General features: G+C 36.7%; 1 protein-coding gene across 2 annotated transcripts in view; it reads left to right on the top strand.

Moving 5' to 3' along the window:
• SCFD1 (sec1 family domain containing 1) overlaps positions 1–13805 on the top strand; it is a 104304-nt gene that overhangs the window by 28864 nt on the left and 61635 nt on the right. For both annotated transcript variants that reach the window (XM_050797843.1, XM_050797844.1), the window contains one exon: positions 2646–2745. In XM_050797843.1, coding sequence (XP_050653800.1) covers positions 2646–2745 — 100 coding nt within the window. The remainder of the gene's footprint in view (positions 1–2645; positions 2746–13805) is intronic.

The following is a 13805-nucleotide window of genomic DNA, read 5'->3' as shown; positions in this document are numbered from 1 at the left end:
CAAATGGCTGAGAATTATTTAAAGAAGAGATTAGCCGGGCGTGGTGGCTCAAGCCTGTAATCCCAGCACTTTGGGAGGCTGAGACGGGCGGATCACAAGGTCAGGAGATCGAGACCATCCTGGCTAACACGGTGAAACCCCGTCTCTACTAAAAAATACAAAAAACTAGCCGGGCGAGGTGGCGGGCGCCTGTGGTCCCAGCTACTCCGGAGGCTGAGGCAGGAGAATGGCGTAAACCCGGGAGGCGGAGCTTGCAGTGAGCTGAGATCTGGCCACTGCACTCCAGCCAGGGCGACGGAGCAAGACTCAGTCTCAAAAAAAATAAAATAAAATAAATAAATAAATAAGAGATTATATTCTGGAAAATTAATTCTTAACCCCAGTTTAGATGAATTAATAAATAAAGCCTGTGAGAATAAATAGATGCCCAGAGAAATAACTGCCCACTAGAAATAATAATTTCATAATAACCTTCTGTAGACTTCATTTCAAGTCAGTCTGGTGTCTCCTACAGCTTTACAAACTACTTGTGTAATACAGAGTTCACACTAACACTGTGTTTCAATTGTTTGGTTAACTGTCTCAGTTTCCACGTTATTTTAAATGGTTCTATGATTTCATTGCTGGTTTTAAATATTCTTCAAAATGTTTCTCATTAGGTAGAAGAAAAACACCAATTTCTCATCTGATTTTTTTTTTTTTTAAACAGAACCTACCACTGTGTCATACCTTACTTAATAGTTCCCTTTTTATAGCTCTCTGGTATAGGCCTTAGAAACCAGTATAAAGGCACTGTTTTATTTGGATAATTTTTTAAAATTTATTCACATTATCATAATATGGGCATCTTGTTTCTCAACTTGTTGGATGTATTTCTTAATCATTTTCATTAGTGGTCACAACCTTGCTGGACTATTGTTAAATACATTTGAATCCAACCGTAGGCTGGTGATTTTCAACTAAGAGCAGTTTTTGCCCACCCATAGCCATTTGGTAATGTCTGGAGACATGTTTGGTTGTCATAACTGGTAGGTGTTACTAGAATCTTGTAGTATACATTGTAGGATGCTGCTAAACATCCTATAATGCACACCACAACCCCCTATAACAAGAAATTATCCAGCCCCAAATGTCAGTACTGCTAGGGTTAAGAAACCCTGCGGTAGGCCATCCTCCCTTACCTTCCGTCTAGCTCTGATGTAATAAATCATAGTAGATTGCGAGGGTGCCACTCTGACTTTTTATCCCAGAGTCAATGCAGTTAGGAAAGTCCACTGTCCTATACCCAGAACAGTGTAATGAGTCACTAAAATAATGAGGAGTCTATGGCAAAAGGAAACATGTAAACAGATAGTGATGCCTTTTGAAAAGTGGTGTGCACTCTTGATATGATAGTGCCTCCAAAGCAGATCTCTAAAACTAATGTAGACACATGGTAACCAGATGACTGTGCCTCAGTTTGCTTTTGGTAGTAGTTTATTTCACATCTAAATTGTAATAATGGAGTAACAGTACACGAGGTGTCATATGCCTTCTCTGTTAAGGGGATGATAATATAATTAGGTACCATTATGGCATTATGTTTTCATTTTGTATATTATAGTGGTATAGAGTTTTTTGAGGCTCTACTCCAGGGTCTGCTTTTTTGAGTTTGTGTTTATAGGGAAAAAATTATAATTTATGAAACTGTCAAACATTTGTGTAAATTTATAAGCTCCTACTCTCTTTGTTTTCCCTGAAGCTGACAATAACTATTCCTTACTGCCTTTTTTACAAAAATGTCAAAAACATCTAAATAGAAGCAGCTTATTGTTTTGCTAACTACACAATTTATTCTATAGAAATATTTACATAGAGTTTTTTCCTTAAAGTTTCCTGGCAGGGCATGATAACTCACGCCTGTAATCCTAGTACTTTGGGAGGCCAAGGTGGGAGGATCACTTGAGCCTAGGAGTTCAAGACCAACCTAGTCAATGCGGTTAGGTGCCCCCACCTCTAAAAAAAGATTTTTAAATTAGCCAAGAGTGGTGGTGTACACCTGGAGTCTCAACTAATTGGGAGGCTCAGGTGGGAGGATTACTTGAGCCTGGGAGGTCAAGGCTGCAGTGACCTGTGATTGTGCCACTACAGTTCAACCTGGGTGACAGAGTCTCAAAAAAAAAAATAAAGTTTCCTAAGTAAAATTTGTAATCTGGCATCGTACACAAGCTGTAAGTAGTCCAAAGCATCACTGTAATTGTGTGACAATGTTAAATTTGTTTTTTAAAAGCCAGCCTCCCCCATCTCTATAAAAATGTTTAAAAATAGCCAGGTGTGTGGTGGTGCACGCCTGTAGTCCCAGCTACTCCAGAAGCCGAGGCAGGAGGATTGCTTGAGCCCAGGAGTTCAAGGCTGCAGTTAGCTATGATTGCACCACTGCACTCCAGCCTAGGTGACAGAGCAAGACCCTGTCTCAACAAAAAGCAAAGTATTGTGGTGCTTGCTTCAGCAGCACATATACTAAAAAACAAAGTATTATGAATTGTCAATATTAGCATACTATTATTCATATCAAAATGGCATATACTGGAAAGTAGTAGAATATTTTAAATGTATACACTGGTATCAAGAGTTATGTAATTGTTTTTTTTAATATATATTTACAGCTTCCAAAGGCCCTTATTAGTCCTTGTTGACAGAAACATAGATTTGGCAACTCCTTTACATCATACTTGGACATATCAAGCATTGGTGCATGATGTACTGGTAAGAGACTAAATACAGCACTTATTACTGAAATGTAGTAACATGCAGTATTCCCCTTAATTTAAAATTAACATCATGGCTACAGAAACAAAAATGAGAAGGATGGAACTGAGACCTATGAACAAAACAAGTGATGGGATTTGGTATTACGGGGCATGGATGCTGGAAAATAGTGAACCATTGAAGTTTAAAGTTTCAAATTTATGATCTTTATAGGGTAAAGTAGTGTTTTTGTTGGCCATGGAAAAGAAGGAAAAGAAAACAATTGAAGAAAATGGACTATCATGTTTTATTTTTAATTTTCAAACTGAATAAGTAAATAAATGTGTTCTCCCTTAAGAGAAAAGCTACAATTTCTCCCTTTTCTGTGGCAATCAGTTAAACCTCATTTTATGTTAAAAAAAACAAATAGTATTTTTTATGTTATACCATATGTTTTCTGAAGTAATCCCACGTATCTGATTTTATGTTTATAGCAAAAATTTGTATTTATGCATATGTAAATTTAGCTGGTAAATGTTGTGTTTAGCATGTGACATACACAGGTGAATAAAACACAGCTTCAGTCTTCAAAGGCAATGGAAAGAAAATAGCTACATGAATGATTTCTCTATGAGACACTATGTAATAGGGCCAGAATAGTCTCTATTTGATAGATAGACATTAAAGAATTTGAACTCAAATCATTGGCTTTGTTAAAACTAATACTGTAGTTTACTAACTCCTAGCTCAGGACTCTAGGGATTATACTATATAATCATATCATGATTGTAAAGATTGCCCAAAATGTCATATAAACAGGAAATGAAATACTGAGTGTAGTGGCTCATGCCTATAATCCCAGCACTTTGGGAGGCCAAGGCAGGTGGATCACATGAGACCAGGAGCTAAAGACCAGCCTGGCCAGCGTGGCGAAACCCTGTCTCTATTGAAAATACAAAAATTAGCCAAGCGTGGTGGCACATGTGTGTAATCCCAACTATTTGGGTGGCTGAGGCTTGAGAATTGCTTGAACCGAGGAGGTGGAGGTTGCAATGAGCCAAGATTGTGCCACTGCACTCCTGCCTGGGTGACAGAGCAAGACCTAGTCTTAAAAAAGAAAAAGGAAATGAAAGACATGCAGTAGATGATTTGGTTTATTTCTTTAAAACCTGGCTATTGGCTCAAAAGTGTTTATTTAAATAAATCAGATTTAGGATTACTGATGGAAATTGGCAGTTCTCCTATGCCATGACTCTAGGATGAGTGTCAAAGAAATAGCAGTCAGCTTTAGTTCAGTAGAGAGGGCAGGAAGAATCAAAGGGACTCTTGGATTAAACCCTAAGTAGTAGAACATGGAAGCTGGCTTTAGGAGGTCAAGTAAGAGGTGGGAGAGGAGGAATTCAATTCTACCAATATTTGAGTGCCTACTCTTTAACACACTTTCTAAACCCCGGCTTCAGTAGTAACAAAAACAATAGCTTTTCTGTCTTTCTAGAGCTTACATTCTAGTAGGGGAAACAGGCAATAAATAAAAAAAACTTGCAGCATTTCAGAAGGTGGAAGATACCCTGAAGGACAGTAAAGCAGATAATGGTGAACAGGAGTGAAATTTTAAAACAGGGGAAACCTCACTGATAAAGTGACATTTGAGTAAAGATCTAAAGGAGGTAAGGTAGTGAATTATATAGCTATGTGGGAAAAGAACATAAGCAGAAGGATACCTGATATGTTTGGAAAGTGGCAAGGCAGCCAGATGGCTACAATGAAGTGAGGCAGGGGGAGAAGAGAAGGAGAAAAGGTTGAATAGGACCCAGGAAGCAATATAATACAGAACTCTAGGGATTATAGTATGTAATTGTATCATTATTGTAAAGGCCATTGAAAGGACATTGATTTTAATTTGATGGAAATGGGGAACCACATAGGATTCTGGTATACATTTTAAGACTGTCACTCTAGCTGTTATATTGAAAATGGACTCCTTGGGGGCACAGGAAGAGCAAGGAGATCAGTTAGGAGGCTGTTGCAGTTATCTTAGCTGAGATGATAGTGGCTTATACCATAACAGAAATGGTAAGTGCTGTGATTTTGATACTGACTGTAAAGTATAGGATTTGCTGATGAGTTAGATGTGGGAGGTAGATGTAGAGAGAGAGAGAACTCAAAGATGACTCCAAGGTTTTAGCCTTTGCAAATGGCAAGACATTGTTGTTTAGTGGGATGAAAAAGGCAGTTTCCCCAGGGAAGATCAGATGTTTAGTTTTGGATATGTTAAATATGAGATGCCAGCCAGGCATGGTGGCTCATACCCGTACTCTTAGCACTTTGGGAGGCCAAGGCAGGAGGATCACTTGGGCCCAGGAGTTCAAGACCAGCCTGGCAACATAAGGAAGCACCATCTTTACAAAAAATAAAAATTAATGAGTTGTGGTGGCACACCTACTCAAGAGACTGAGGTGGGAGGATCAGTTGATCCCCAGCAGGTTGAGGCTACTACAGTGAACTGTGATCACACCACTGTGCTTCCGCCTGGGTGACAGAGTAAAGACCCTGTCTCGAAGAGTGAGATGCCCATTAAGATATCAAAATGTAAATGTTGAGTAGGTAGTTACATGAGTCTGGAGTTCAGGAAAAAAGTCTGGTCCTCAGCCTCCCAAAATGCTGAGATTACAAGCATGAGCCACTGCGCCCGGACGGAAATATTTTTAAATGAGGGAAATTACAATATGTTTGTATACTAATGGGAATGATCCAAAGAGCAAAGTTAATGATGCAGGAGATAAGAGTGTCCTGCAGGTGGCATTAGTGAGCAGGGTAGGCCAGGATTTCTCAACCTTGGCATTATTGACATTGTGAACCTGATCATTCTTTGTTGGGGGGCAGGGGGAGCTGTCCTGTGCATAGTAGGATGCTTAGCATCATTCCTGGCCTTGACTCTCTAGGTTCCGGTGGAACTTCCTCAGTTGTGACAACCAAAACGTCTTCACACATCGCCAATTATACCCCAGGTGGCAGAAAGAGGCAAAATTGCCCAATTGAGAGCCATGGTTACAGTAAGCTGATGATACGAGTTTCAGGGCTAGAGTAGTTTTAGGAAAGAGGGCAAGTAAAGAGTCTGGGAGTAGCAAGGAAGACACCTAATTCCAGTCTCAGATCCAGTGGTATGAGCTGTGAGAGGTTAAACAAACAAACAAAAAAATCATGTTCCCATTTGAGAAGGCTGCAGGGGTTAGCCAGTTGGAGTTCAATTAGAGCAAGAAAGAATGGGGAAAGTTTAGAGAGGATGTTCAGAATAGGAGATTTTGCTGATGACTGAGTGTGGGTTCCAGAAGTGATGACAGTATTTCAAGAGTAGGGTAAGAATAGGAGATGGGGTCTCAGTGGGCTTGGGAGTTAAAGAGTTGTACAGGGATTAATGGGCATTAATAGGATAGTATTGGTAGTCTCAAATCATATTTGGTTGGTGGGGCCCTTACTGTTGGGTGGGAGCAAGGGGCAAGCGTCTTAATAAGAGCATAGCATACAGATTCCGGGTACCTCATCACACCTGCCAGTGGTGGTGTTAAGGCAATCTAAAAACACTGAGTTGTCTAGGGATCCTTTCCAATTCCTGAATTTTAAGAGTCCCAGGGCTCCCTCTTCACTCCCCTGGATGGAGGAATTTAGCGTACAGGGTGCTTTGAGTACAGGAGATAAGACACATGTACAAATAATTGCAACATGAAAAGAGTAGACTCAGTCTCCATTGTCAGAAGAGGAAATTGGGAAATAAAACTTAGGGCAGAGACTCCCTAAAACCAAACAAGGATAATACTGGTCCTTGATGAGGTTTTCACTATTTCAGAATGAGATGAGAATAAAAAAGACTATGAAATGTGTTTTTATACTGGCCTTTATACTAATTTTTATTTCCTACTATTTGAAGTGAAAAATATCCTTTTAAAAATGAAAGGTGGTGAAACTAGATGGTAGAGTTGTTTTTGTTTAATCTTCACATAAAAAGTTGGGAATCTTTGAAGAGGTTGGTTATAATTAACTGTACAACTTAACGTGACTTAATTCTGTTCATTAATCCTAATGTAGTTTCTGGATGTGAACAAACTATAACTGAGATGTCATAAATTATAATCACACACATTTTTGTTGATTGTTAAACCTGCTACTTTTGAAGGTCCTCAGAGCTTTTAAAACACTTAATAATTATACCCTTTGCCTCCACAAGATGGAGTAACTAGATAGTAAATGTTAACTTACAATTGCAGTTTACTTTTTGTATTAAATGTCTTTGCCTGAAAATCTGCACCGTTGATAATTGTTTATATGTTAGACCTTAGAAACAACTATGAAAATTCACACAGCTTCCCTCTGTGTCAGAAAGATAAGTTTTCTCATTTTAAACGGGAAGTGCACTCTTCTGGTAAAAAAAAAAAAAAAAAAAAACAAAAAAAACACAAAACAACAACAACAACAAAAAACTTTGCAGTACCCATCTCTTTTTATTGGGATATAAGAAGCAAAATTAGTAATTAGAAGCCCTGATTCTTTTTTATTATATCTTGGTTGCAGGAGGGGTAAATTTGATTGTTCAGCTGGAGAACTGTTGACTTCAGTCAAAGGGATGGACATTATTTTATCTCTGTGTTTTACTTGGCCTTTGTTTTTTCAAATCTTAGATTCTCTTTTTGAACCTTTTACCCTCTGCCACTGACTCTTATTATTTGAAACATTAAATCGGAAGTTATACTAATATACATAGGGACTTTAATTAAAGTTTACCTTTTTTTCCGGTCAAGAATTAAAAAAAAGAAGTGTTTTCCAAATACATATTTTTTTAAAAGATTGTAAGAAAAGCATTTTATTTTTTATTTTATTTATTTTTTTTTTTTTTTGAGATGGAATCTCACCCTGTCACCCTAGCTAGAGTGCAGTGGTACGATCTCGGCTCACTGCAACCTTCGCCTCCCAGGTTCAAGTGATTCTCCTGCCTCAGCCTCCTGAGTAGCTGGGACTACAGGAGTGTGTAACCGTGCCCGGCTAGTTTTCGTATGTTTAATAGAGATGGGGTTTCCCCATGTTAACCAGGCTGCTCTAGAACTCCTGACCTCAGGTGATCCACACGCCTCAGCCTTCCAAAGTGCTGGGATTACAGGCATGAGCTAATGCACCTAGCTAAGGTTATAAGAGAAGCATTTCAGGAACACCTATTTCCTTAAAGATGTATAATTGTGGTGTAACAGATGCCTAGATATAGTTCAAGATTGATGCTTTGAGTCCAGGGTTAACATTCTATTGATCCTCTAATCTTTATTAACACAAAACCTCTTGGTCAGCACTATGTAGCCTAATTTCAAGCATTTGCCTAAAAGTCAAAAGTGTAATGTAAACTTTTACTCATTTAATCCAAGCAAATACATATTTTACTGTACTTGATAGGAAGTATCTACTGAAGGTCTGTAGGCTATGTAAAAGCCCAGAAGATATCCCTGATTTCATTCACTTTTTAAAAATAGCACTGTTTCAGTATATCTCCATATTTGTTGATGTGTCTGAACTTGGACTGAATTTTTATTTAATCTAAGGGAGAAAAAGTATGTACTATTTGCTGATCTAACTTTAGCTGCTATAGTTTTTATTTTTTTGCCTTATATTCTAGTTGCATAACATTTGTGTATATTTATGATGGAACATTTTACAAAGATTTAATACTATATTTTATATAATCAAATATATTCAAAATATTTGCATTTCAGCATAATATAGGATCATATAATCAATTAATAATTATATAATCAATTTAAGATATTAGATGTTTTTTCTTTTTATATTTAAGTCTTATAAATTATATATTTTACATTTACATCGCATCTCAATTCAGACTAACCACATTGAAGGTACTCAGTAGCCACCTGTGACTACTGGCAACTGTATTGGACAGTGCAATTCTAAATCATAAGGCCCAAATTCTTTACTACTTTTAGAGATTGAATGAATTGCTTATGAGCTGAAATTATCACATGAAGACTGGTAGAAATGTTTGCATATTGCCAGCAGTGTATCTGGTGGGTGGAAGGGTTCCAGCTTATGAGTCCTAGGGTTGTAAACAGCTCTGCTTTAATAAAAATGAACAAGCTTCCCAAATATATTGCTGATGCTGTAAAGAATACCTTGGCCTCTGAATTAAGATAGGTTAGGTTGTGCTACTTAGTCTAACCCTCTAACCTCAGTGGCATAAAATAATAAAGATTTTTTTTTCTTGGTCATAGTATTTATTGTTCCTTATCCAGTATGGATGAGCAAAACAATTGTGGGTTGTACTTCATTTTTTTGGTACTGTTATGAATGAAATTTTTAAAACTTTTACTAGGGAATATTTCAAATAACACAAATACAGAGAATACTGTAATGAACTCATATTTACATTGTTCAGCTTCACTGGTATTATATGATCTAAGGATGAATACTTCAGCATGTATCTATTTTTTAAAGTTATAATCTTACCCGACAAAATTAATGATAATTTCCTGGTAAAATACCCGCTCTGTATTCATTGTTTCAAAGATGCTTCTTTACAATTGGCTTGTTCAAATAAGGATCCAGAAATACATCTATACATGGCATTAGTTGATACATCTCTTAAATCTCTCAGTTCCTCCCTCCTCGCTTCTTTTTAATTGCCATTTTTTGATCGAAAGAATTAGGTCCTTTTTCTATAGAATTTTCTACATTTTGGCATTTGGCTGATTATATCCTTTTGTATTCCCAATACTTCCTTTAAACTAATTGATTGTGGAAATTGATTAGATCTCATTCAATTCTTTGTCAAGGCCACTTTACTAGCAGTGTTCTTTAGTTTCTGTTTTATTCTTTAGTTTCTGTTTTATTACATCAGGTGGTACATAATGTCTGTTTGTCCTAATGTTAGTGAACAGATTGATCAGTAGGTTCAGGTATTGTCAGCATGATCCATCCATTAAGGGTTCTCCATAAATCTTTTACCTAAAGGTTTAAATGTCACTGATAATTATTCCCTCTTTGTTTTAATTACTGATGGCAAATGGTGATTTTCTGATACTGTTATTCCTCCTCCATTTTTTTAGCCAACATGCTTATATAAAGAAGTTTTTTTTTTTTTTTATCACCTACTTAGGACAAATGCTTGATTGTCTTCATTTGTCAATTTTCAGAATTAGTGAGTACCCTAGTAATTTGCAGAGGCAATCAATGAAGTCATTTGTTTTAGTATCATTTTATGAACTAACAGATTTTTATATTTGAGATGTTTTTACACTGTTACAGTCATTTATTTTGATGCTTGAATTATCTCATTTTTGGCCTGTCATGTTGGTCTTGATACCTTCTTGACATAACCCCATCAGTCTTTGATAGTTTCTTTGCTTCCTGGTGTGAAAAATATCCTAAGCTAATCATGTTCATTTACTGCCTCAGACCTGGATGCATCCATTTCTCAAAAAGCCTTTGGTTACTTTGAGTGACAAACAGTGGGTACCACAGTCTGGGCTATTAGGGCTGTTTATTTCTACTGGGATACTTTTGCTTCCAGACATTTTCCATGGTGAAATTCTCTGAGGTTAAAGAACCCTTTTTTTAAAATAACAAGTTGTAGTATTGTGAAATTGTAAAATTATATTAGTGACTGTTGACTTTGCACACAATTTGAAAGCATCAGTGGAAGGCTGAGTCTTCCTGTTTCTTCCTAACAAACATGTTTTAATCCTTGCTCTACTTATGTTTCATTTGAGAGACTGATTTATGTGAACCAAAGAAACCAGATGACTGTAAAGCAGAAAATATTTGGATTTAAATTGTTAGATGGATTTAAACCACATATCATCACCATGACTGGGAATTTTGTTTCTTCAGCCACTCAGGAGAGCTGTGCCATTATAAATACACATTTACATCATTTTAGCTACAAGCCCATCTTCATATATATGTATCTGTTGTAGAGGGATGGATGTCAAATAACATCTGATGTGTAACTTGTTCTCTAGAGTAAAGCTTCTGATCTCTTCTCATTGAGTTCCATAGTTATCCATGCTCTTTGAGGGTAGAAAATTGTTAATTGTTGTGTATAATTGATTTCTCTGTAAGAAATAGAATTACAGTCTCTAGGAGCTTCTGTAAATTGTCATTAGAGGCATTATCACCACTTTATCAAATGTTGAACAGAAACTGGTTTTGAAGCATTTAGGAAAAGTAAAAATAAGTTTTAAATTCCCTTTTGCTTAGGTACCTAGTCTTTAACATTTTCTCTTACAGAAATTAGTTTTAGGAATGAGCTTTGAAAAATAAATTTTTCTCATAATGCTTTAATTTTCCCTAAATCCAATTGAAACTATTATAGATATTGAAACCCTGATATATTAGTCTGTTGATCTATCTTATGAAGACAATGATCCTTATTCCTGTCTTAGAATTCTGTCTTCTATTTAATATATTATCATATTTTGTCTTTTACCTGCCTTTGGCAAAAGGTGATGAAACTCATAGCTTTTGTTTTACAATTAAAATCTTAAGTATGAAAGAAATAATTGTGATTTATAGGAGGAATATTTGCCTGCTCTAGAGAAAATACACACAAATGTATTTGTGTGCATTAAACATTTTCTTTATCATTTCTTCTCTCATTGGTGTCAACCCTATTCCCAAACTATTTAACTCCTAAGATGAAGATTTTCTCCAAAGAAAATACTTCTTTTTGGAGATGAGAATCCTCCCTAAGATTGTGTGCAAGGATGAGACAATATAGGTGCTCATCTTCAAATGACTGATGGGACATTGCTTTAATGTGGAGAAAGGATAGTAGCCAAAGCCGTGGAAGATGTTGGTGGAGCCAGTGGGTAGTTTCCTTTCCTCTTCGTCACATCCCTTAGTTCTGTTCAATTCCGTCGTTATCAGGAAGTATTTATATGTGTTCCCAGTTTTAAATAGATTCTCCCTTGTATTTTATTTCTCTTGTTGGTTAATTTGATTGTTGGTTAAATTCTTGCCAAAATAAAAGATATTTTTATTTTGCTTTGCCTGTGAACTACAAGTCGGCATAAATAGGTATTGCCTATATTATCCAGAGATTATTTTGTTAACATTAACTCTCTCTGCTCTACTGATGTGCTCTTAACTTGGGAAAGGAAAACAAGACTGCCCAAGGCTTCTCAATGTTTTTAGCATTTCCTGATGGGATTTATTTATATGTAGTGATTTGGGGCACCTTTGTCCTATCTTCTAAGTTAGCAAAATGTGACTGTCAATGGAAACAGATTAGACTTTACCATGTTAAAACTAATTCTGTTGTCTTTTATTTGTGTATAAATGTTCAGTTGCTTTAACATGATTGAGTACAGCACAGAATGTTTTAATTTCCTAACTTCAAAGATTGAAATTACCTTTATTTGCCTTGCTATTACGCAAACAATGGAAATATCCTTGCTATTAAATTATTTCTCAGAATTCTTAACATCTTTTATTCCTTTATTATTTTGTGTTTTAAGTATTCCATCAATACTTCAGTAATAACATGCTTTCCTACTTTTAAAGCAGGAATTTCGCTAGCAAGTTAACTTTTATTTTGAATGAGCTGTGTCATCACCATGGAAATAGTACTTCACTAGAAATTCTAGTTAATAAAACTTAAGTGTTTAAAGATGTTTCTCTTCAATATCTTTTATTTTGTTAGAGTTTTTTAAATCTAGGCTTCTTCCCAGATGTAGCTGTTATTGTTTAAAATAGTTTTCCACAGTTGTGCTATTTTTACTTTCTTCCTATATAGATGATTTTTGTGCAAAGTGAAGTTTAGATACGAGGATGGGAAACTGAGAGGATGAAGTAAAGTCACTTTCTTGCCCTATTATAATATGAGGGGTCTGTAGGAAAAACAGTAATAGAGTGAAATATACTATACTTTTGTCATTCCAACCATTTATTGTAACTCTCTAGTCTTTAAATTGCCTATTTATCACCTGAGGCTACCCATGTTCTGCACTACAGGGAATTTCAAGTGATAGAATCTAGTTCCACTCACTCTCTTCTCGCTGTGATACAATTAAAACATATTGCTTAAAAGCACTGCCTCTGAAGTCAGACTGCTTAGTTTTAATCTTGGTTCTGCCACATATTTATGTATAACTTTGGACAATTAACTTTTTTATACCTCCATTTTTTCTTCTTGAATGGGAATTTTATTACTGCTTCTACAGGTTATTGTAAGGATCAAATGACTTAATATAAGGTGCTAAGAATAGTGCCTCGCAAATGAAAGATAGCTATGCTTCTGAACAAAAGGCAGCAGAAACTTCTGCAGACTTAAACGTCCCTGTCTGACAGCTCTGAAGAGAGCAGTGGTTCTCCTAGCATGGTGTTTGAGCTCTGAGAACGGACAGACTGCCTCCTCAAGTGGGTCCCTGACCCCCGTGTAGCCTAACTTGGAGACAACTCCCAGTAGGGGCTAACTGACACGTCATACACCCAGGTGCCCCTCTGAGACAAAGCTTCCAGAGGAATGATTAGGCAGCAATATTTGTTGTTCTGCAATATTTGCTGTTCTTTTGCCTCTGCTGGTGATACTCAGGCAAACAGGGTCTGGAGTGGACCTCCAGCAAACTTCAACAGACCTGTTAGACCTGAGGGACCTGTTAGAAGGAAAACTAACGAACAGAAAGGAATAGCATCAACATCAACAAAAAGGACATCCACACCAAAACTACATCTATAGGTCACCATCATCAAAGACTGAAGGTAGATAAAACCACAAAGATGGGGAGAAAACAGAGCAGAAAAGCTGAAAATTCTAAGAACCAGAGCACTCTTTCTCCTCCAAAGGATTGCAGCTCCTGCCAGCAACGGAACAAAGCTGGACAGACAATGACTTTGACGAGTTGACAGAAGTAGGCTTCAGAAAGTCGGTAATAAGAAGCTTCTCCGAGCTAAAGGAGGATGTTTGAACCCGCTGCAAGGAAGCTAAAAGCCTCGAAAAAAGATGAGACGAATGGCTAACTAGAATAAACAGTGTAGAGAAGACCTTAAATGACCTGATGGAGCTGAAAACCATGGCACGAGAACTA

Source organism: Macaca thibetana, chromosome 7 (genome assembly GCF_024542745.1).
Source record: "Macaca thibetana thibetana isolate TM-01 chromosome 7, ASM2454274v1, whole genome shotgun sequence".
In the NCBI taxonomy this organism is placed as follows: domain Eukaryota; kingdom Metazoa; phylum Chordata; class Mammalia; order Primates; family Cercopithecidae; genus Macaca; species Macaca thibetana.
This window is presented reverse-complemented; position numbering and strand designations above follow the sequence as displayed.